At 37.4% G+C, this 22183-nt stretch overlaps 1 protein-coding gene across 1 annotated transcript in view; it reads left to right on the top strand.

Annotated features, from left to right (window-relative positions):
- Positions 1 to 22183, top strand: part of cog6 (component of oligomeric golgi complex 6) — a 60135-nt gene continuing 37952 nt past the window's right edge. Inside the window, exons 1-4 of the mRNA XM_057351011.1 lie at positions 1 to 192; positions 898 to 1041; positions 5134 to 5205; positions 5698 to 5756. Coding sequence (XP_057206994.1) covers positions 40 to 192; positions 898 to 1041; positions 5134 to 5205; positions 5698 to 5756 — 428 coding nt within the window. The 5' untranslated portion in view covers positions 1 to 39. The remainder of the gene's footprint in view (positions 193 to 897; positions 1042 to 5133; positions 5206 to 5697; positions 5757 to 22183) is intronic.

The following is a 22183-nucleotide window of genomic DNA, read 5'->3' as shown; positions in this document are numbered from 1 at the left end:
CGCAGGTTACTCAAAACAGCTTCCTGGAGGTTGACGTGGATGTTAACGATGGCGGAGACTAAAGCAGAGCCGTCAACGGACACATCAAACCTTCACATTTCTAACAGCACCGGGAATGTGTCCTCTCAGTCCAATAATCCTCTTTCCAGGAAACTCAACAAGATCCTGGAGACCAGGCTGGATAATGACAAGGTCTGTAGCGGTCTCTTTTGCTTTAGTTAGCCGCTTAGCTTTTCACCTGCAGTTAAATAACGTTACAGTTTGCAAACATAATACAAACAAGGTTACTGTAATTTTGTATTATATTAATAGGTTATTTTTTTTAATAAAAAATATCTAGCCATGCCTTTTCCCTGTGTTTAGCAGAGTAAAGCAAACAAGTTAGATCAGGAGCAAAAATTGCCATGATATTGGCATGGGTTTTGCATGCAGTAGTATGGTAAATACATTGTTTTACTGGACATGGTACTGCGGCAATGTCATGTTATTTTTGAATGTTTATCACGATTAGTTCATGGTTTCTTGAATATGTGTAATTGATTTCTACAGTACAATAAAGTACCATGTGAATATTACGACAATGGGCTGTGTATCTTTAATAAAGGTAACATTTTTAGGGTATGTGTTACGTTATTTTCATAGTTAATTTGCTCTTCCTTGGAGTATGAAAATAGCAATCCTTCGGTATTGTATTTATGGTCAATATAACGGTAAATATCAACTCTTATTGTCGTACAATACGTCTTGTTGTTGCAATGTGTAGCAGTGATCATGAGACAAACTGCTTTGGTCATGACATATAATTTAGATCACAGTATTGTTTTGTTGTTTAATGATGGGAATGAGTTAACATTCAGCAACATCTCAACTCCTCTCTCTTTATCTTTATATCTGTAGGAGATGCTGGAAGCGTTGAAATCTCTTTCTGTGTTCTTTATGGAGAACAGTCTGAGGACCAGGAGGAACTTGCGAGGTGACATTGAGAGACGCAGCCTGTCCATTAATGAAGAGTTTGTGCAAATATTTAAGGAAGTAAAAGAGGTAAATGCTATCATGATGGTTTTCTTCATCTTCTGGTTATTAGTTGACCACAATGACCTAAAAAGGTGTTTAGTATATCTGAATGTTTCATCCTTCTCCATGTGAGTGTGGTTTGGCGACATGAAAGTGGTACTTAAAGCATGAATTGATCAGATTACCTTTTTGGGAATTTACATGGGTCACTGGACATAATTTATTGCAATATTTTTGTTAAATAATTAATCTCGCTAAATGAACCTGGTTAATTGATAGCCATAATTAGGTTATTTATGATGCCTTTTAGGTGAATTATTATCTTACAAGGCACACTGTATTAAAATGACAATGAAATCATTTGCATACAATGCATCATCGCCCCTAATGGTTTTAGATTTTGGGAGAAATTTATGTAAACCATCCTCTGAATCACCCTCATTTATCAAATTATCATACGCCAGAAAACTGCGTACGTTTGCTTCCACGCAAAACTTGGCATTTATCAATATGAATGTGAGCGGATGCTACGATCAAATCTCACGACAGGTCTCAGCTCATGTACGCAAGTTTTGAGATAAGGTGAAGGTCCGTGTACGCTTTACCCTTTTGATAACTGAAAAGTAATAATGACAAAATAGAAATATTACATTTTTTTCGTTTACTGTAACAAATATAAAAATAGATTCCCAAGCGATTTATAGAGTAGGCTATTTACTTTTCTAGCTTAATTTTATGAACATTTAATTGTTTGCAATTACAAGGTTTTTTTTATTTTAGGCTACTTCTAAGATAATTTACGAATATTAAAATACACAATTAAAAGTAAAAGATTAAAAACTACAATAATCAATATAATTAGGCCTATAAGCAACGGGTAAGTAAGTTTATCTATTTGCAAGGTGAAAGCTTCTTTGTTTGACAAAAGGCATTCTAATGAAAACAGACAACACGCATGCTTTCATGTTTTTTTTATTTATGCGATGTTTATTTGTGCTTGGGTGTGCATGAAAGACACGCACTAGGTCACAGATGAAGGTTGCCTGGCTTTGTGTGGCAGGTTCCAGGATGGTTTGTGGGGGCTGAAGAATGCTGGTTCTTGCCCTTCGACGGATCTGAAAGAGAAAAAATAAATGAAGCAAACATAAAACTGCATGTGCTTGATTTAGGCAGCCTAAAATGCAAGATTAGCAGCATTAGATTTTAAACCTTTATCCTCTTTAGAAACATGCATCTGTCTCCTCTGCCACAGACCATTTTTTCTACACCTAAATGAAGAAAATTGTAAAAACATTTATATATATATACAGTATATATACATACTATAATTGCTCCGCAAAAATTATCAGTAATTTAACATTCGTTTTTACATTAACACATTAATGTAGGCTAACTCAAAGTCAGATTATAATTTTGTTTAAATGCACTATACAACCAAAGTAATTTAAAACACCAATACTTTCAGTGTAAAAATAATAGTGAAACAATAATAATTTGCGGTGATATTTACAAAACATAAATATCCAATAAAAAAATACAAACCTGAGCTGGCGGTTCACTACGCCAATGCTCTTGACTTCCTTGGATTCCGCTTTTCAAGGTTAAAGTTTCAATTCTAAATGGGGAAAAGTTCCTCTTTTTGGCTGGATTACGTTTCTCTCTGTCGCAAAATCTAGGGAATTTTTAGGGGCGTGATATGTAAATTACGATCGATTTCAGCCGCTGTATTTATCAAGGTACGACTATTCATACGACGGAATTGGCCGCATACGAAAGTTTAATGAATAACACGTGAGCGTTGTCGTAAGCGGATTTTTCCGCTCGGATGTGCGCTTGTTTCTACGTTTGTTTGATAAACGAGGGCCATTATGTTTTGTGCAGATAGGTTAATCACAGACTGTGTGCCGGGCTCTAGAGTGCGACCAATTTGGTCGCACATGCGACCTAATTTCTCAATGGTGCGACTAAAAAAAATCTGAGGTCGCACCGGTGCGACCAGCCCTTCGAGTAAAAAAAAGTCTCTGCGAAAGTCTCCCTGTGGTTCAACAACAGACACATTAGGCCCATACCGTGGTCTAAACCAATCAGAGATAGTGAAGGGCGGACCCCCCTCTGATTGGCCGTGGTCCAGATATTCCTGTACGTGTGTGTACGTTTGAAAATGCTGTGCTGCAGTCGGACAGAGAGGTGAGTAGCCTATAGGCCCATCAGATAAACAGAGTGGATGTAGCCGCGGATGATGAGAGAAGATGGAAAAGAACGATTGACAACTTTTTCGTTAAGAATGTTAAGTTAAGGCCTGATCCGTCCGAAAATCATAACCAATGCTCTGACACGCTAGACTGAGACTAAATGGTCTCATTTTGCGACAAATTTTCCTGTCAGTGCGACAAGTTTTTCTTAATGGTCACACCGGTGCGACTGTCAAACTGATCAATATATCATTTTTGCGTTTTATAAATTTAATGCGCAGAAATGTTATATTGCGCAAGCTGCGCATTCAGTCACTCATTTTCGTCTCCCCTCCTTCAACCATTCGCTCATCTATCAGTGGCCCCGCCCCCAAAGACGTAATTCGCGGGTTACGGGTAAGAGGCGAAGGACCGAAAGAGCAGACGAGTGAAGCGCTCAATCTTGCAACTGAAATAAATATGCAGAATACAAGAATTTCCCCTGCTAAGGTACAAAACAGCAAAGAACCAAATGTGTATTGTATGCATGTGAAGCTAATGCAGGAAACACGTGTTTAAACTTTAAGCACTGAACTATTGTATAAAGCTCTCTAACAATACTGCAAAGCATACAAAACGTTATACATCACGCTAAATACTATTTATTTGTGAGTCGCTATTGATAGAAGCCAAACGTGTATCAATGCAGCTTTCATGAAGAATAACCACTAAAAGCCTTCAGGTCTCGTGGGTTTGTTTGAGATGCTCGCGCCCAGAGAGTCAGAGCACAAAATACTAAACGGAGTTCTCTTTCACGCCTTCTTACTCTGAAACGGACATATAAACACAAAATAACGTCAAAATTCCCATATTAACAAGAAACCTTGTAAAGGTATTCAGTTTGTTTTGTGACCAAACAGTTGGGAAACAAAACACGTGTTCCAGTATATTGCGCGAGCTCTTACAGGGGCAGCAGCATAATAAAGATATTTGTTTATAATGTTCATCAAACAACAACGGACGGGCCCAAAAACACTGACTGATATTAAAGGAATTGTTTTCTCTTATAGGAGTCGTTCACAACAAATAAAGGAAGAAAGTAGCTTTAAATATGGTAAAGTGTTGAAAGAGAGTTTACATATACAATAAAAATAATTCAATCATAAACAATGATTTGTATTAATTTCTAATTGATTTATTAATGTATTAAACACATTTTAATGAAGTTTTAGTGATTCTTTTTTCTTACCTCACCCCATGACTCTGGTGCTACCAAATTAAGGGCTGGTGCCACCAACTGAATAACTTTGTAGCACCAGTGCCACCTCTCTCAAGTGTTAGTCTAGAGCCCTGCTTTCTTGTAGAATTGTGCTTCAAATAAAGAACTTTATGTTGACCAGATTGTTAGTTAATCATTTACAAGTCAATATTGCCTATATGGACAGCGATTTAAAAAAAAGTGAACTTGTAAAACTTAAATTTAAATTTAGTGTTAAATGCGATGCGGTCGAAAATTTGGGTGCACCTAAATTTTGTGCTGGTGCACCTACGAAAAAAAGTTAGGCGCACCAGTGCAACCAGTGCAAAAAGTTAGTCTAGAGCCCTGGTGTGTCTTATGGCTAGAATACACTACAAGACTTTTAAAATCTGAACAGATTTTTTTTTAAACTAGACATACACGTGCAGACTTTTTGAAAGTTTCAGATAGAAACACATTAACTGATCAAATCTGCAGACTGGCACAGACTTTCTGCAACAAGTCCAGACTGAAAATCTGGGCAAAATCTGAGCAAAAGTCTTGTAGTGTATTTTTTGCCTTTGTAGAGGTGTAAAGTGATCACTGTTTAACCACATACAACAGAAACAACATTAAACACATTCTCACTGCAGTCGACAGACGCACATCACCTCCAGCGTTTTCATTCATCACTGTGTCCCTCTGTTTCAGGAGCTGGAGAGTGTGCATGAAGATGTTCAAGCCATGAGCTCCTGCTGTGAAGAAATGACCAACAGATTAAAGGTATGATGTGTGTTTACATTAATACAGTTTACAGCGCTTTCAGTTTATACATTTTATCAGTATGTTTGTGTTTCCTTTGGATTTGAATCCATGACTGTTGTAATATAACAAATGAGCTATAGAACAATTTGATGTTGTCATATGTTTGCTACGTTCTATAATTTAAAATAGTTAAAACCATTCAAATTATGTGTAATTATGTAAAAATTAAATTTAAGTTTATTTTATTGTTAGTCCAAACATTTTTTACTTAAAGATGCAGAAATAGTACTTCATAACATCTAGCTTTAACAAATGGATGCCCTCATCAGCAACTGTTTGTTAGTGATTGACAGCTTTATATCTCTTTTACTTTCAGTGTTTGGAAAAAAGATAAAGAAAAGTAATTTAAAGTTACTGAGGCTGTCAGTCCATAACATTTCTTTCTCTTGTCTATAGGAAACTATATTTTTGAACTATATATTTTAAGATCTACGTCTTGTGTGTCAACAGGCAGCTAAAGAACAAACCCAGGACTTGATTGTGAAGACCAACAAACTCCAAGGAGAGAAGTGAGTCTAAGGGCATTTTCACACCTGTGTATCGATTGCTTTGTTCCGAAACCGGGGGTTAAATCGCTACAATATTTAAATTTATTTTAGTTCGGTTCGCATTCACAAGGCAATATTTCCAAACGGACCAAACTTTGTTAATAAAAGTCACGTGCGAGTAAACTCTCCTTCGATTGGTCAGAGTGCATCTGTTTATTTTCCGGCCGGTAACGCGAGTGATAATGAGCGTCAGCTGCGCGTTGTTTTTCTCTCACGGCAGAGCTCGGGAAGCATAAAAGGAGGAGAAGGAGACTGTGAGGGAGCTGTCAGCAATTTACTTTCGTTTTGTTGTTTGTTTATTTTATTAAAAGTTTAACGTTCGCCGGTTTCCTCCTTCCTCCTTCCTTCCTTACTTTGAACATTGTTACAGGGAGCCATTAGCAAAACAATCCCTTTTGTGTCACGCAACTTTACATAATTACCCATCATACATTGTGATACAGTCTGGTTCGTTGGTCCGTTGGGTCGGATGGCTTTCACACGAATACCGAACCGCTCCAGAGTTCGTTTGCAATCGGGTCGAGACCACCTTGGTCAGGCGGTCTCGGAGCGATTGTTTTGGGGCGGATCCTAGCGCGATTGCCGTGTTCACATATGCCTAAACGAATCGAACCAAGAGAGAAAACGCACCAGGTTTCGAAACAAACCCTTATGTGTGAAAACGCCCTAATATAAAGCTGCTCATTTATGCAAAGCACGTCCACACCACACATAAACTCTTTCTCTTTATACTGTCTCTGTCTCTGTAAATTTTAAGGATTGCAGGATTCATTGATGGGAATCAATTGTGGTGGTGTTTAAGATTAAACTCTAGGGGGCGGTTTTCCTGACAGGGATTATTTTAAACCAGGACAACGCCTTAGTTTAATTAGCAAATTTAAGTAGTTTTAGCAAACATTACTTCCTAAAACATTACTTGTGTGCTTTTTGAGACAACGCAAAGGCACTGATGTATTTTAAGATATGTCAGTGCAAGTTGTTTTCAGTTTGGACAGCTCTTACATTTATTTTTGTCTAGGACTAGTCTAATCCCTGACTGGGAAACCACCCCTAGGCGGCGGTTTCCCGCACAGGGTTTAGTTTAAACCAGGACTAGGCCTTAGTTAAATTAGTATATTTAAGTCGTTTTAAAAGAACATACCTTTATAAAAACATTACTGGTGTGCATCTCGAGACAACACAAACGCACTAAAATATTTTAAGATATGTAAGTGTGAGATGTTTTCGATCAAGACACCTCTAACATTTGAGTTAGTCTGGGACTAGTTTTAAACCCTGTCCGGGAAACGGTTTCCCAGACCGGTATTAGTTCAAATCAGGACTAGGCCATAGTGTAATCAGGAAATTTAAGTAGTTTTACCAAACATGCCTCACTAAAAACATTACTTGTTTGCATTTTGACACAACACAAAAGCAATTATTTATTTTAAGATATGGCAGTGCAAGTTTTCGGTTTGGACAGCTCTAGCATTTATTTTAGTCTATGACTAGTCTAATCCCTGTCCGGGAAAACTCCCCTAGATGCTCTTAATGCATATGTGGCATGTTTTGTCTTTTTCTCTGAGCTGTAGTACAAATACTGTCAAATAAGTAAGGCCTATTATGGTGATTTTTAGATCAGACCCATTACTGAATACAAAAGTAGGCTTTTAAATTCTTTTAGAAGAGGTTAAGATGGACTACTTTATGGTTTCAACTAAGTTTTTGGAGAATAAAATGTCAAAATTTGGTTGAAATAATGATACATTGTCATTCAGTGTAACACAATATTTATGTACAAATTCATATTAAATATATAAAAGAATAAGGGAGCATGTTACATTTTATTGTGCTTTAAATGAGTAAAAAATTATTATTGACAAACTGGCAAAACCTATGATAGTGGCAAATAATAAACTAATTACGGTCAGGACGCTACTCTTTCCAAGATGTTCAAATGTTTTCATTATTCTTCATAATGACAAGATGATAGTCTATGCCATGGTTTTGTTTAAAATGTATTTTGCTAGAGACCGTGAGTTAACGTTACTCGCTGAGTGTAGCTTAGCTTATTAGAAGCACTGGAAGCGGTCTGAATATGTTGCGTCTTCATACGAAATAACTCTTTTTAAACCTCTGATTTAACTGTATACTGTCGGATTGATGCAACGCACTATGTGTTAAACATGTAACATATCATCTCTTCTCGTTGTGTTCTAACTATTATTTACTTTGGGGAGCAAAATGATCCCCGGGACTTCAGAAGGAGTAGGTGCTTTAAGCGCATCATTGTGCGTCCGGGATGCGCATAACTGTAAATAACGAAGCGAATGCATTAAGCGCATCATTCTGAGTTCCGGAGGCGCGGGCTCACTTTAACGCCACTCTGCATTAGAGTCTTTTATATGGTGATAGTTTTGTACAATAAACAGAAACGGATAGTATTATTTTACTTTTACTCAATTACATTATGAGACTGAAAATAGAGTCGGATATTACTTGGAGGAAAAAATACAGAGCATATATCATGCTCTAGTATTTCATATACACATTTTTTAATGTTTTTACATTTACATTTAGTCATTTAGCAGACGCTTTTATCCAAAGCGACCTACAGATGAGGGAAACAATGGAAGCAATTGGAACAACAAAAAGCATAAGTGCAATAAAACATTTTTTTACCTTTAATACAGTACTTAAGTACATAAAAAATCAGTATTTTTTTACTTTTAAAATTAAAACTACTTAATTAAAAGAAGATGGTGATTTTAATGTAAACACGGATTAAAATGTAAAAAAAACAATATTTATTTATAAAATGTAGTGGAGTAAAAAGTATGATTTGCTTAATAATGCAAGAAAATACTAGAATTTATTGTTTATTTGCAAAGTTTGCCAAAGGATTAATAAAGTAATCCAAAAAATCTTTATTAGATTAATAAAAAATAATAATCGTTAGATTAGTCGACCAATCGAAAAATAATTGTCAGATTAGTCGACAATTAAAATAATCGTTAGTTGCAGCCCTAAATATTTATAACAGTACAGAGGAACGAGACAGTTGGGATCCATTTAAGAGTAATTTTCTTTCAACTGCTGAACAAGAAAACATTGTCAGCCAACCAAAACCCATTTGAATTAAAATAAGAAACTGCAGCGTGCAAGCTTTGAATAAACAGTGTGTATTGATGTGCATACTAATATTGTTGTAGTTATCATTAGTTCTTCATTTACAAACTGTCGTTTGCTGCCAAATGAGTAAAATATTATATCAGCACATTGGGTGACACATTTCAGATGTTAGATTATATAAAAACTAGGGCTGTCAATATTAACGTGTGGCGCATGTATTTAATTTTTTCAGATTAATGCGTTAAAAAAAATATTTTACGCCATTAACGCAATAACCGTTTTTTTCTGTCATCAGTGTCTAGAGTTACATTATATAAGCATGCTCTTAGTCATATAAAGGCCTTTAAACTATTTAGGCGCGATTTGAAATGGTTGTATTGACACGTCTAGTATAGATTGACAGCTTCTGGCTGTGGAACACGGCTCAACGCGACAGCGGTCCCGTCTGGTGTTCACACGGGCTAAAGGCTGCGTCAGAATCTGTCAGACAGCGCACCAGTATTAACTTCTCTTTCGTGCTTGAATGAACAGAAACTCACAAGATTATGCCAGAAAGCACATTTTGTAGTATTTTCGCAAGCACAGTCTTCAACGAGTTAAATAAAGTCTTAAAGGGGTCATATAACACGGCTAAAACGAATATTATCGTTTGTTTTAGATGTAATGTAATGTGTATACAGGATTTAAAGTTCAAAAATGCTGTATTTTCCACATACCGTGAATGTTTGTATCTCCTCTTTGCCCCACTTCTCTGAAACACGCTGATTTTTTACAAAGCTCATCGCTCTGAAAAGTGAGGTGTGCTATGATTGGCCAGTTAACCAGTGCGTAGTGATTGGTCGAATGCTGCAAGCGTGTGGCGGAAATGTAACGCCTCTTACCATATTCGGAACATCAGGTTCCAAATCAATTGTACTGACAGGTGATAAAATGTCATCGGTACTTCCTTATATCAATTCGAGCCTGAATCTGATACGGAAAATGAAGATGATCAAGCCGATACATCAACTTTGCCAGCGCGACTTGAGCACGATGTAAAGGATTGGTAAGGTTTTATTAAATTTTTTTTATGTTAAATAGTTAAAAACTATAGCTAACTGTTTTACCTTTTATATACGATGTTATAAAGACTATAAACAAACAACCATATACATCATACAGAGTTTGTGTGAGATAGAAACAAGCTCGCATTACAGCAGGGAATGGTAACATAATAAATAACGCGAGTACTTTGGCCTTTCTTGATCAACCAGTGTTACGCCACGTCTCGACGCGACTCAACAAAGACAATAAACCCCATTATAAACACGACATTTGGTTCGTCTAGTTGGAACATTATTACTGATTATTAGGACTTATGTTGTCTTTTTTCACGTTGCGTGCGTGTCTGCATTTGCAGATCACAAAACACGACAAACTCAACTCGCGGTAGTCCGTAACAAAGTCTTTTACAATGAAAATATACTTACAGGCTGCGAATCTGAAGTGCCAGCGAAGTTGTAATGGTTGGAATGGCCCCACTTTTTAACCAATGCTTTCGCACATAGCCGGTCTTAATCTCTCTCCCACGTTCGTGAAGCAATCGTCGGTGAAATGCGCTGCACAAACTTGAACATTCGGATTGTACTTTTCTGGAACAGTGTTGTAAATAAAATGTAACAATTTGCTTTTAGTTGTCTCGTCTTTTGGCAGCGCAAACAAAGAGTCTTTCTTTTCGCAACGAAACACAGGTGACGATACAATGAGATTTACAAGTATGCCCATCTCACTTGCGTTTAGATTTAGGCGGTCTCTGTCAAATCATGTTACGAAGTGACGTACATTCACTGGGGTGTGGTTACACGAGGCGTTTCAGGCAGGTCTGGGTGAGCATTCGCTTTTAGATAGAATGCATCTTTTGTTCAGACACTTTAATTTTAGCAATTTTACGTGTCTAATACATGCATGGGTAACTTATAACACACCAAAGACACAGAAAAACACGTATTTCCGCCATATGACCCCTTTAAATGAATGCAAAGAGTAGTGACAATAGGAAGCGCATTTTAGACCTGCTTAGAGCGGCTGCGTTCTTAAACGTGCTTCTGTTACTCCTGTCACTAATGTTAATCAAAGAACAAAATAAAAGAAGAAATCAATGTGATTTTGTAGCTTTAATGAGGATTCTTCTGTATTTCATGTATTTAGCAGTAAAAACTGTAAAGTGTTTGAGAACTTTATTTATTTTCTGTATATTTACTACCTGTTAGACAAGTAGGATGGGTACACTTCTTATTTGATTAGTATAAAAAATACTTTGATTAGTAGAAAAAAATAATATATTTAATAAAAACATCAGTTGCAAAGCCAACAATATTAGAATGTTGGCTTTCATTCATAAAATGATGCTGTTAAAGAAATGTGTTGTTTCTACATTAATTTGGAGATAAAATGTGAAATTATTAGAATGTAAAAGTATGTTTAAAAACATAAAAGCTCTGTGTGATTAGTTAGATATTTTTTTTAATCGATTGACATCACTAAAATAAACATGTTAAACAAAATAAATAGTGTATGTTTAATTTCACTATACGGGTGCGATTAATCGCGACTAAAAATTGTAATCTATTGACAGCCCTAATAAAAACCCTATCGTTGTATTTGGTTAAGATGCATTACTCATGAACAGTGCTCTATTTCTAGTAAACATCATAGTTTTTCCACTATTCTTAGCAGTACAGCAGAAATAAATGCTGTTCTGTTTTTCAGCACTGTCAGCATAGCTCTTTTTATGAGCAGACGACGACGCCACATTTTCATTTATACATCTGGAAGATGAAAAGAGTGTGCACACCTTCACCAGTGAAATTTAACTTCTGATGAGATCTTATGAATCATTCATCATCCTCTGGCTGAATATTTTATCCCTGCTGTACAATGTTGCGCTCTTAATTAATATTCCCTTATCTGTTTTTGAATGGCACTGGTTTCGAGATATCTGCTAATGCACAATGTAATACAGAAGAAGTAATAATGACAGCTGCAAAAAAAGGGATATGTGTCAGGATAACTATGGGATTATTTTTGTGTCAATAAAAATGAACGCAAACTTAAACATGATTAAGGCCACTTTACACTCATTGGTTAGTGAGATTTGGATTGACAGCTCCCTGACCAGGAAGTCGATACTGAAGACATTGCAGCGGATTAGAGAGCAATCTGCTTGCGGTTTTCTGTATTGTATTGTTTCTGTGTTTGTACGTAAATTGCTTTCTTATATTGTTAGTATATTAGCAGGGTTGCCAACTTTCACGCACTTAAAATTAGCACACACTTCCAGGCTCTATCACGCCATAACAACAAGCCAACGTCGAGTAAAGACAGGATAGATAGCCATATTCACATGCAACCTTACGTGGGTTTAGAGGCCGTTAAGACAGCAGTCTATAATTTATAATTATAATGATATCAGGAAAACGAGATGCGAGATATACAATAAAGTGTTATGCTTCCAGTTCATATTTATAATTTATAGATTATTATCGTGGTGGCATTTTATGTATTGTTTCTATCTTTAAATGTTTGTTTATATTTTAAGAAGTCTCTCTTCTGCTTTTCTTTAACCTGTTTTATGTAGGTGTGTGTATATACATAATGAAATAGTTGTTTGCAAGAGGCAGACTAAATGAATAAAACATTCGGAAGGCCTCTAATCATGTCACCTTATGAATTTGTTTTGTTGTAGTGTTTAAAAAACATAAATGTAATTTGAATGTATTGGTACTGTTTTATGAGGTGTACTTTCTGTGAATGTAAAGAAAGTGGTATAATACTGTACATTCACCATGAGTTTAAAAAGAAGTACTTGACTTATAAGTGGACTTAATTCTTTAAAAAGAGACTGTATGCAAGAGCGACATCGTCGTCCTCCTCCTCAGCTGGACACAAGTCACCCTCAGGTACATTTATGTAACCGAGATAATAAAATCGCTAAAGTTTTAATCTCTGTACAGTAACTATGCAGCAATGTTTTCATTTAGAACGTTAATTTCTCACAACCCAATAATCTGTAACGTGTCTTTATTGAATGTTATAATGCAAGTTGTTTGTTCCTTTTTAAGAAAATTATCTTAATAGTCCATAAAATAATACCTGACAAAAAATATAAAGCACACAATGAACGAGCTAAGTAAAGATAAAATTTCTACTGTACAGGAATAAAACTTTTAGCGATTTTCTTTATTATCTGAATTACATTCATTTACCTGAGGGTGAGGAGGAGGATGATGATGATGAGGAAGACGCTTGGATCCACACAGCGTGTGACTTACCAACTTCAAATACCAATTACTATTATACAGTACTACCTAAATAAGAAAGTACTTTTAAGTACAAACACTAAAAACAATACAAAACAATTAAATATAACAGCATGCAGATCGTTCTCTAAAACTCGTTGCACTGTACTGTCTTAAGTATCGACTTCCTTGTCAGGGAGCTATCAATCAAAAACTCACTAGCCAATCAGCGTAAAGCGGCCATAAGTCCCGCCTACACTTGAGATTTGTGCCAGAGAGGCGAACGAAAACTTGAGAAGCGTAAACGAAATCTCGGAAAGCGCAAATGAAAAATCTAGCAGGGAATTCAAAACTATTATTTGCAAAAACGAAACTTAGAAAATTGTTAAGAAAAATAGCAGTTTATTTGAAAATCATCTCACATTCTTGCAATTGAGTTTATTGTTTTCATTCATTATCAAAGTGTTTTTTTTCTTTCTCATTGTATATACAGTATATATATATATTTTTTTTTAGTTTGCGTTCATTTTTATTGACACAAAAATAATCCCATAGGTAACATGTTTAATTACATCATGATTGGTTGAATTACATCCTATAAGAAAACGTGGATGTTGGGGGCAGGGGTTAAATTGTGTCGATCCAGTGATATGATTCTTACTTACAAACTCCCTGACCTATTATGTTTAACATTTAAAATCCCACTGCATTTGATAATTTTATCACTTAAAGCTCATCTTTAAGGATTAAAATAGCATATTTACAAGTTTTTCCTGTGATAATAATTTCTTCATGCCTTGAAATGACTTGTATCTCTACACGCTTGTTTCATTTTGTATACATATAATCATGATTATGCAAATTGGCTCCGCCTCCATTCAATCACGTGAGCTCGGACCACTGATTATAGGTACATAGATGCCTCTTTTGACGTGTGAGTAGCGTGTGCTAGTGTTGAAAAAGCAGAGCTGAAAAAGCAGTGATCGATTCAGTGGCATCCTTACATATCTATGGCTCAATTCTGTTCACGTGATTGGTTACAGGGTTATGATGTCATAAACAGAGGCAGTTTCAAACTGCATATTTTAAACTCTCTTTGGTACACTGCAGTTTTATGTAGAAAAAATACCACGATGGTTTAAAAAGATGAATTCGCACATGGTTTATCTTAACGCATATTAAAAAGACCACATACTAGACATATAACCAACATTAAAAAATGTGATTTTCACCACAAATAAAGTCTAGAAAAGTTGATACTGCAGTTGTACAAAAGTTGTACATTCACCCGGACCCTTCTTTTGTGTTTGGTTGCTTATCTGTTTGTTCGATTTTAATGTACTTATGTATTTATGTGTAAGTTCCATTACTGATGACAAAAGTTTACTGTTTGTTTTGATTTTGATTTTGATTTTGAGTGTAGTGTCCCAACATCCGTGACGTCTTGTGCGTCAAAGACCCTGAGTTCTTGATATGCCTATTCACAACTTAAGGAACTAGGGATCGAAGTAAGACGGCTAGACTCTACAGAAGAATGAAATGACAAGCAAGTTGTCAATATTTTCTTTTGTTTTTGGGATTGAATCTACCCAAATGCCTTGAATTTAACCTGATTTAACCCCGGGGTTGATAATATATTAAGGCGATTGCTGGAGTATATTCACATCCTGCTACCCACAGATCAGTTTTATAGCCCTTTATAGCCATCGCCCATGTGCTTGTTTATGGGCGCTGAGAGGCTGCCAGTGAAAGTCATTGGGGCATAATTGATTGGAGAGAAAGCTGACGAGGCGCTGACACCGCTGGGCAGTGGCATGCTTTCTGCTGGACCAATGAGAAAATGCAAAACCTAGAAAGCTGTCTGCTGTCTACATAGGCCTCTAATTTCAGCCTTTCTGAAATGGAAGCCCATAAGCAGACTGCTTTCTTGCTGCTTCACCAATTGGCCAAAGAAGAGAACATTAGAATGTTGACTGTTTTTTGAATGATGACAGCGCTTCTAAGATGTTTTAAAAGTTAGGCTGCCCACTTGGTTTAGGCTCAGAGAAACTCAATATAGAGATGCAATTATTTACATAAAAGAGATGAACTGAAACATTGAGGTGGAAGATTAAACCAGGACGGGAAGAGGAAATAATCCTGTTGTTTGACCACTGTCTCTCTGACCTTGTGGAATGGCCCTTGTTGTTGGCACCAGAAGAGACGCTGACAGCTGTGATGGACAGCTGGTGTCTCCACGCTCTGTCGCCACCAGCCCCCGCACTCATCCAGCTAGAGAATTCAGTCGAATCCGCAGAGAGACGCATAAGGATGGACAGGTTGGAGTGAAGAGACGCAACAGAGAGAGACATCAAGGATGTGCGTCCGAGAGTCTGTTGAAACTATAATGAGGTCATTTTCCCAGAAGGCATTGTAATGGAATTCTGTCAGGATATATTTGTCTACAGCAATAAATGAGGCTTAGTATTTGTTTCATGAACGCCCAGGTTCAGTTTCCCTAATTTAAAAGAATGGTTCACCTAGTGAGTTTGTCATCATTTACCCACTCAACTCATTCCAAACCTGTTTTATTGGGGCTTGGAGTTGTCAAGGTCCAAAAGAAAGAAAAGGTGCAAGTTTGACCTACATAGTACATATGACTATGGGGTTGAACGAACTCTAAAATATTAGGCATTACCCGGCGTCAGAACAGATCGTAAATGTTGCGGATGAAAACAGGACACATTGTGAATGATGCGTGCGGAAGCAGGACAAGATAACATATATTATTGCCGGGAGTGTGACAGAATCCCGCTGAAGCGGGTGGGAATGACATCCGTCCTGCGTGGAGGTCTCTTGGAACAGTCAGCCGTCTTCTTAAAGGTACAGTGTCAAAATCACATGACCTGTGACTAGTCAACATCGAGCCTTGAATTTCATTCAAGACACCTCGGAAGTGGGATATTTCCCACCACGAACCCGAAAGTAACATCTGGATTTACTAACATTAAAAGTGTTTAGTAACATTAATGTTAATAATGATTTAGTAGCATTAAAAGATTACAAGTATCTTTTAATGTTAAAAGAGCACCGTTCCATGAATTATTTCTGGGTTGAAGTGGGAATTATCAAATTTCCGAGAACTTCAGACCCATTTCGATTTTACTCTGAACACTACATACAGCTTATTGCCCAATAAAGCCGTTGTCAATTACATATTTTCTGTTTCTGTTGTCAGTTCTGTTTTATAACCAAGACACCTTAAAGAGCGGAAGTCAGGGCATTAGCATTAGCCGTTACGCTTTTTTGGCTAAAGGTTGTAGGCTTTCCATTTAGCATCTTTGGCTTCTCCCTGCCGTCTGCCGTTCACTCACAGACCTCGCGAAAGCGGGGCAATAATGACGACCTTTTCCCACTGAGAGGCCATTTATACAACGTCGTTTTCAACTGAAAACGCAAAACTTTTTTATGCGTTTTAGCTGTTCGTTTAGACGGAAACAGCGTTTTGGGGGACTGAAAACGCAAACTTTTGAAAATGGGCCTCAAAGTGCAACTTTTTGAAAACGCCGCCGTTTTTGTTTCCATGTAAACTTTCATTCATAAAATGATGCTGTTAAAGAAATCGATTGTTTCTACATTAATTTGGAGTATATTTAAAAACATTAATGTTATGTGCGAATAATCAGATTAATTTTTTTAATCGATTGACAGCACTAGTAATAATATTGTATATTTTTCTGCATTGTCCCTTATAGACTCTTCTATAAATATAAAGCGTCTCTCCTCATTGTGTCGTTGTGTTGGGACACAGCCTGTCTCAGTGACATTCTCATCAGCCAGATGGGATTGTGGCTGTTTGTCCGGTTATCTTTTAACCTTGCTTGACCGTGCCTGTACCCAGAGGGACAGCTGTGTGAGCGGCAGGTCACAACACAGCTTGTCATGCTTTCATAGAGGACAGAAAAGAGGAACTCAAATATTAATGTACACCTGCTGGTGTTCAGCTCTCTCAATCTGGAGATTGTTCTACAAGATGACCTTTGGTGACTTTAGCTATTTTGTGAAATCAAAGTGCCCTCTCACTAATGAATTGCACAAACTTTTTTTCTTAGATTTTTTTACTGTTATTGTTGCTGTTATTACATGATACTGTTCTTAAAGGGATAGTTCACCCAAAATGAAAATTCTGTCATGATTTACTCACCCTCTTATCATTTCAAACCTGTATGACTTTCTTTCTTGTGCAAAAAACTAAAGAAGATCTTTTGAAGAATGTTGGTAACCGCACAATGGCAGTACCCATCGTTTTGCATTGGTTGGGTGTCCACATACAATAGACGGGAATGGGTACTGCCGTTGTTTGTTTATCAACATTCTTCAAAATATCTTCTTGTGTTCTGCAGAAGAAAGAAAGTCATGCAGGTTTGAAGTGACAAGAGAATGAGTAAATGATGACAGAATTTTCATTTTTGGCTGAACTGTTCCTTTAAATGAGTAAGTGGTGTGGCGAAGTACATGCAACAAGAGCATATGCCATCATTTGTTTTCATTATTTTATGAAACAAAAATGTTTTTTCTAAACAAATATTTTGTCATCCCGGATGAGCCCCTACTGTGTTACTGCATGAATAGTAAAAAAAATGGTACACGTAACAGGTGACAACTCTTTTCATGCAGTGTATATCTTTTCCATTACACCTAGTCTAGTCTCGCTGAGACAGAGCAGGATGTTTAATGTTTGCACTTCCATATCAGTGAGAAAGTGTGTCACTGTTTGACACAGCCGGGTAGCTTTATCATTTGAAAAGAGGACCGACAGCAATTTATTTTGTAGCTGAGTATGACGCTTGTCACTGTTATCATTTTGTTTGGCTTGTGTGGCTAATATTTTGTGACTGTAGACATCGCTTCCGGACAGTGATGAAAGCACTAACAAAAGTAACCAAGGACAGGCAAACAGAGAAGGACCTGACAGCATCATTTTTTCACACTATATTTCTCCCCTCATTATGTCTCTCTTTCTTTGTCATCGGAGTTTGAGTTGATGTTGAGACACATTTTCAGTAGGAGGAAGGAAGTGAATGTTCAGGGGTTGTGTTGAGTTTCAGCCTTCATTCATGAAGTCTTAAATGATATGTGCTGTCTCCTCCATGACAGTTTTCAACAGGTTCCACACCGTCACCAAACACAGTATCTTATAGAATTTCTGTGAAGTTGTATGATTTATATTCAGCACGCGTCAAACTTGGGTCTCTTGGACCCAAGGTTGAAGAAGGCTTGGAGGTTGAGTTTTTACTATTTTGTCTCGTATGTTTTCAAATTTCTCTGTAAAAAAATTCATGAAATCATTGCTACCAAGGTGCGGCGGAATAACCAGGTCAGGTGAAGTCTGTTTATTTGTTAGTTTAGCAACTGTACTAAATAAAAACCTTGGATTGTTTTTGTTAGTTTCTATGAGGTTACGGAGGTGCTCAGCCTTTGCTGCTTTTAGTGCCTTTTTATAACAGTTTACACTCTCTTTCCGCGCAATTTTAAAGACCTCTAATTGGGTTTGTTTCCATTTGCGCTCCAGTTTACGTGTTTCTCTTTTAAGGGCGCGAGTGGTGCTATTGTACCATGGTGCTGCGTTTTTCTCATTAATCTTTTTTGACTTCATAGGTGCGACAGCTTCTAATGTATTAGAGAAAATAGTGCCCAATTTGCTGGTCATGTCATCGAGCTATTCTGTATTTATTGGTATGGTTATTAAAGGAGTCAGATCTGGCAAACTCTTTGCGAAACTATCTTTAGTAGTCGAGGTAATTGTTCTACCCTGTCAATAACGAGTTAAACGGCTGATTTCTGCAGTGCGCAGTGTACATGTTATAAGATAGTGATCGGTGACATCGTCGCTTTGAGGTATAAGATCTGTATTGGTTAGATCGGCTCCGTGAGATATAATCAAGTCTAGTGTATGATTAAACCGATGAGTGGGTCCATCGATGTGTTGTGTTACTCCAAAAGAGTGTAGTAGCTCTGTATACGCCACTGCTAATGCATCGTTAGCACGATCTACGTGGATATTAAAATCTCCGACAATTAGTACTTTATCAACGTTAACCAATAGGTCCGATAAGAAGTCTGCGAACTCTTTCAGAAAATCAGTGTAGGGACCAGGGGGTCTATACACAGTAGCCAACGTAAAATAAAGCAATGGTTTTTACTTTCATTTGGAACAATTATGTTCAACACAAGCACTTCAAATGATTTAAATTTATGCTCTGTTCTCGGAGTTATAGTAAGAAAGTCTCTAAAGATTGTTGCGACACCGCCACCTCGACCAACCGGACGTGGCTCATGCATATAACAGTAGCTTGGCGGGGTACACTCATTTAGACCGTAATAATCATTTGGTTTAAGCCAGGTTTCGGTAAGGCAGAGTATATCAAAACTGTTGTCTGTGATCATTTCATTTACAATAACTGCCTTTGAATTTAGTGATCTAATATTAAGTAGGCCGAACTTTATGAGTTGGTTTTGGTCGTTTATTACATTGTCTTCAGGTTTAATCACGATCAGACTTTTTCTCTGAGTTTTGCCTAAATTATTATTTTGTAGTATTATTCGGGGAACAGATACGGTCTCTATGCATTTGGAAGCAGTAACATTTATAACAGTTGAGTGGGAGGAAAACAGACTATGGTTAAAGTTTTGACTTACCGGTGGGAGACGTCAAACGGTGCGTAGTGTCTTTGAGATGTTGTCAGACAGAAGTTCCGCTCCGATGCTGCTGGGGTGCAGGCCGTCGGGGCGGAAGAGCCTAGGTCGCTCCCAGAACAAATCAAAATTATTAACAAAGAGCAGCTTCTGTTCAATACACCATGACATCAACCATTTATTTAGAGCAAATAGTCTACTGACCTTTTCATTCCCTCGTCAGTAGGTAGAAAGCGGCCCTGATACGATGATCCTCGCCGTGGGCGTTGCGTACCGTCTCGATCAGACTCCTGAAGTCCCTCTTCAGGATCTCCGACTGCCGCATCCTGACGTCGTTCACCCCCGCGTGTAGCACGACAGCTCCGACATTAGCGTCGTCCTTCAGGATCGCAGGTACCTGCGCAGAGACATCAAGAACACAGGCGCCAGGAAAACAATGAGTGCGCACCTTACCTTTATCTTTTCTGTCTCGCGGAGGGTGGCAAAACGGTTCCTGGTCGGGATCTCAAAGACCGGTGGCGGCAGTTGGGTCATCGCTCCAGTCCTGGCTCGCGCCTTTCGCCGTGGGTGTGCCGGTGCAGGAGTGAAGTTCATTTGGGCTGATCGTGTTCTCGAAGCCTGGGCTCTGTGCAGAGAAACACGCGGAGTAGAAGTGGTAGGAGTATTAAAATCGCGATGAAAACTTACCGCGGACTTACTGCGGATAAGCAGGCTGGTAATGCTATCAGCCTGAGGGCTAATAGCGAGTGATCCGATAAAAATAATTTATCAGTGCGTTTAAGGACGATTTTGGTATGGGATATATACTTAAGGATAAGTTTTACCCTCGGTGAATAACAATTTAAAACACAAGTCTTAAGATATAACAAGAATAAACGATCTATTTAGAATAAGTTTGAAAGAGCTCCGGCTCAAACCACGCACTCTCAGCAAACAGGAAGTGACATAATCCAACAGGTGACGTAATCCCATTATCTCTTTTAATTAGGCTGGGACTTTATTAGCCACCCACACAAATGTTCTCTGTCTTTCATACATGCCCAAAGACACAACACTAGATGAAAGTCAATAATTAGGCAAACCCGCTGTATTGACTTCGGTGTTTATCGTTTAACCTATTGTTTTGGTTAGAGAGGCAAATTAAATGTATTTTTGTGCAATTCTACAATATATTTGAGTTTGATAATCAGTAGCTTTGATTCGATGTTAGAGTCATAACTTAAATTGTTCTCTCAGAATTTATAGATCAGACATCAATAATTCATGACAGTATTTATTCTTTTGAGTTTTCTCTCTGGTAGCACGGTTATTGTGGTGCGTCATAAATCCTACAAACAACATCAAATTTAATTAGAAGATAATGATAAAATTCTACACATCATCTCTGCTCATCCAAACACAGATCATAGACTCGCATGTGTTTTCCTCAGCTACGCTCCAGTGAGAGTGAAAGTTTTAAATCATGTGCATATTAGAAAGTCCAACTTTTTTTCATCTGGCATGTCTTTGAAGTATGATTTACCTTCCTCTGACATTTACGACACCCCCCACACACAGACGTGCACACAGTACACCCTGCAGAGGTAAACCCTGGGTGGCGGGGAAACTATGTACATGCATGTACTACAGTATATTTTTCAAGTCTGAAGTGCTAGATTGTTTAGTTTTTTGAAAAATCTGTAAAAAATTATTTCCATTTTTTATTTTTGTCTATTTAAATTCCATTTACAAACTCACAACACACAGTAATGGTCAATAACCTTAATTTATTTAAAGACATTTGTTTTCGGAAAAAAAATGATACCTTGCACATGATGATGGCACATTTGAGTCAAAAAAACAAAGCGTGTGAAAACAGCCTATTTTTGCTTCAGGTTCTAAAGGGTTAACACCGGAAACCTGCACGACCCCAAACATCTCCTGAACTCATACATACCTCCTCTGTCATGTTTGATGTTGTTACACACATGTAGCCTCGGGTATGGTTACAACAAGATTTACCATTAAACAGAGGGAGAGAAGGAATGGAAATCGCCCTCAGGCTAACAGAATAGCTAGTGGTATGTGAAATGAGGGCTCAATTATCACATTAAATAAATGTTACTCTGCTAAAGAACAGAAAATGTCCTGTAAGACCTGTGTCAGAAATAAAGGGAAAAGGATGGTTGGTGTCTGTCGGATAGATTAAATCAGATTGATAATGTAATATTGTTCTGTTTGCATGCTTAATAAGCATAAAACACTGAGACATTGTCTGTTCTCTATTTGAAAACATTAGTGAGATGCTGTGTTTGAAATCATTCCCTGTTCCTGACAACGGAAGTT

This window comes from Triplophysa rosa, linkage group LG14 (assembly GCF_024868665.1).
Source record: "Triplophysa rosa linkage group LG14, Trosa_1v2, whole genome shotgun sequence".
Taxonomy (NCBI): Eukaryota; Metazoa; Chordata; class Actinopteri; order Cypriniformes; family Nemacheilidae; genus Triplophysa; species Triplophysa rosa.
This window is presented reverse-complemented; position numbering and strand designations above follow the sequence as displayed.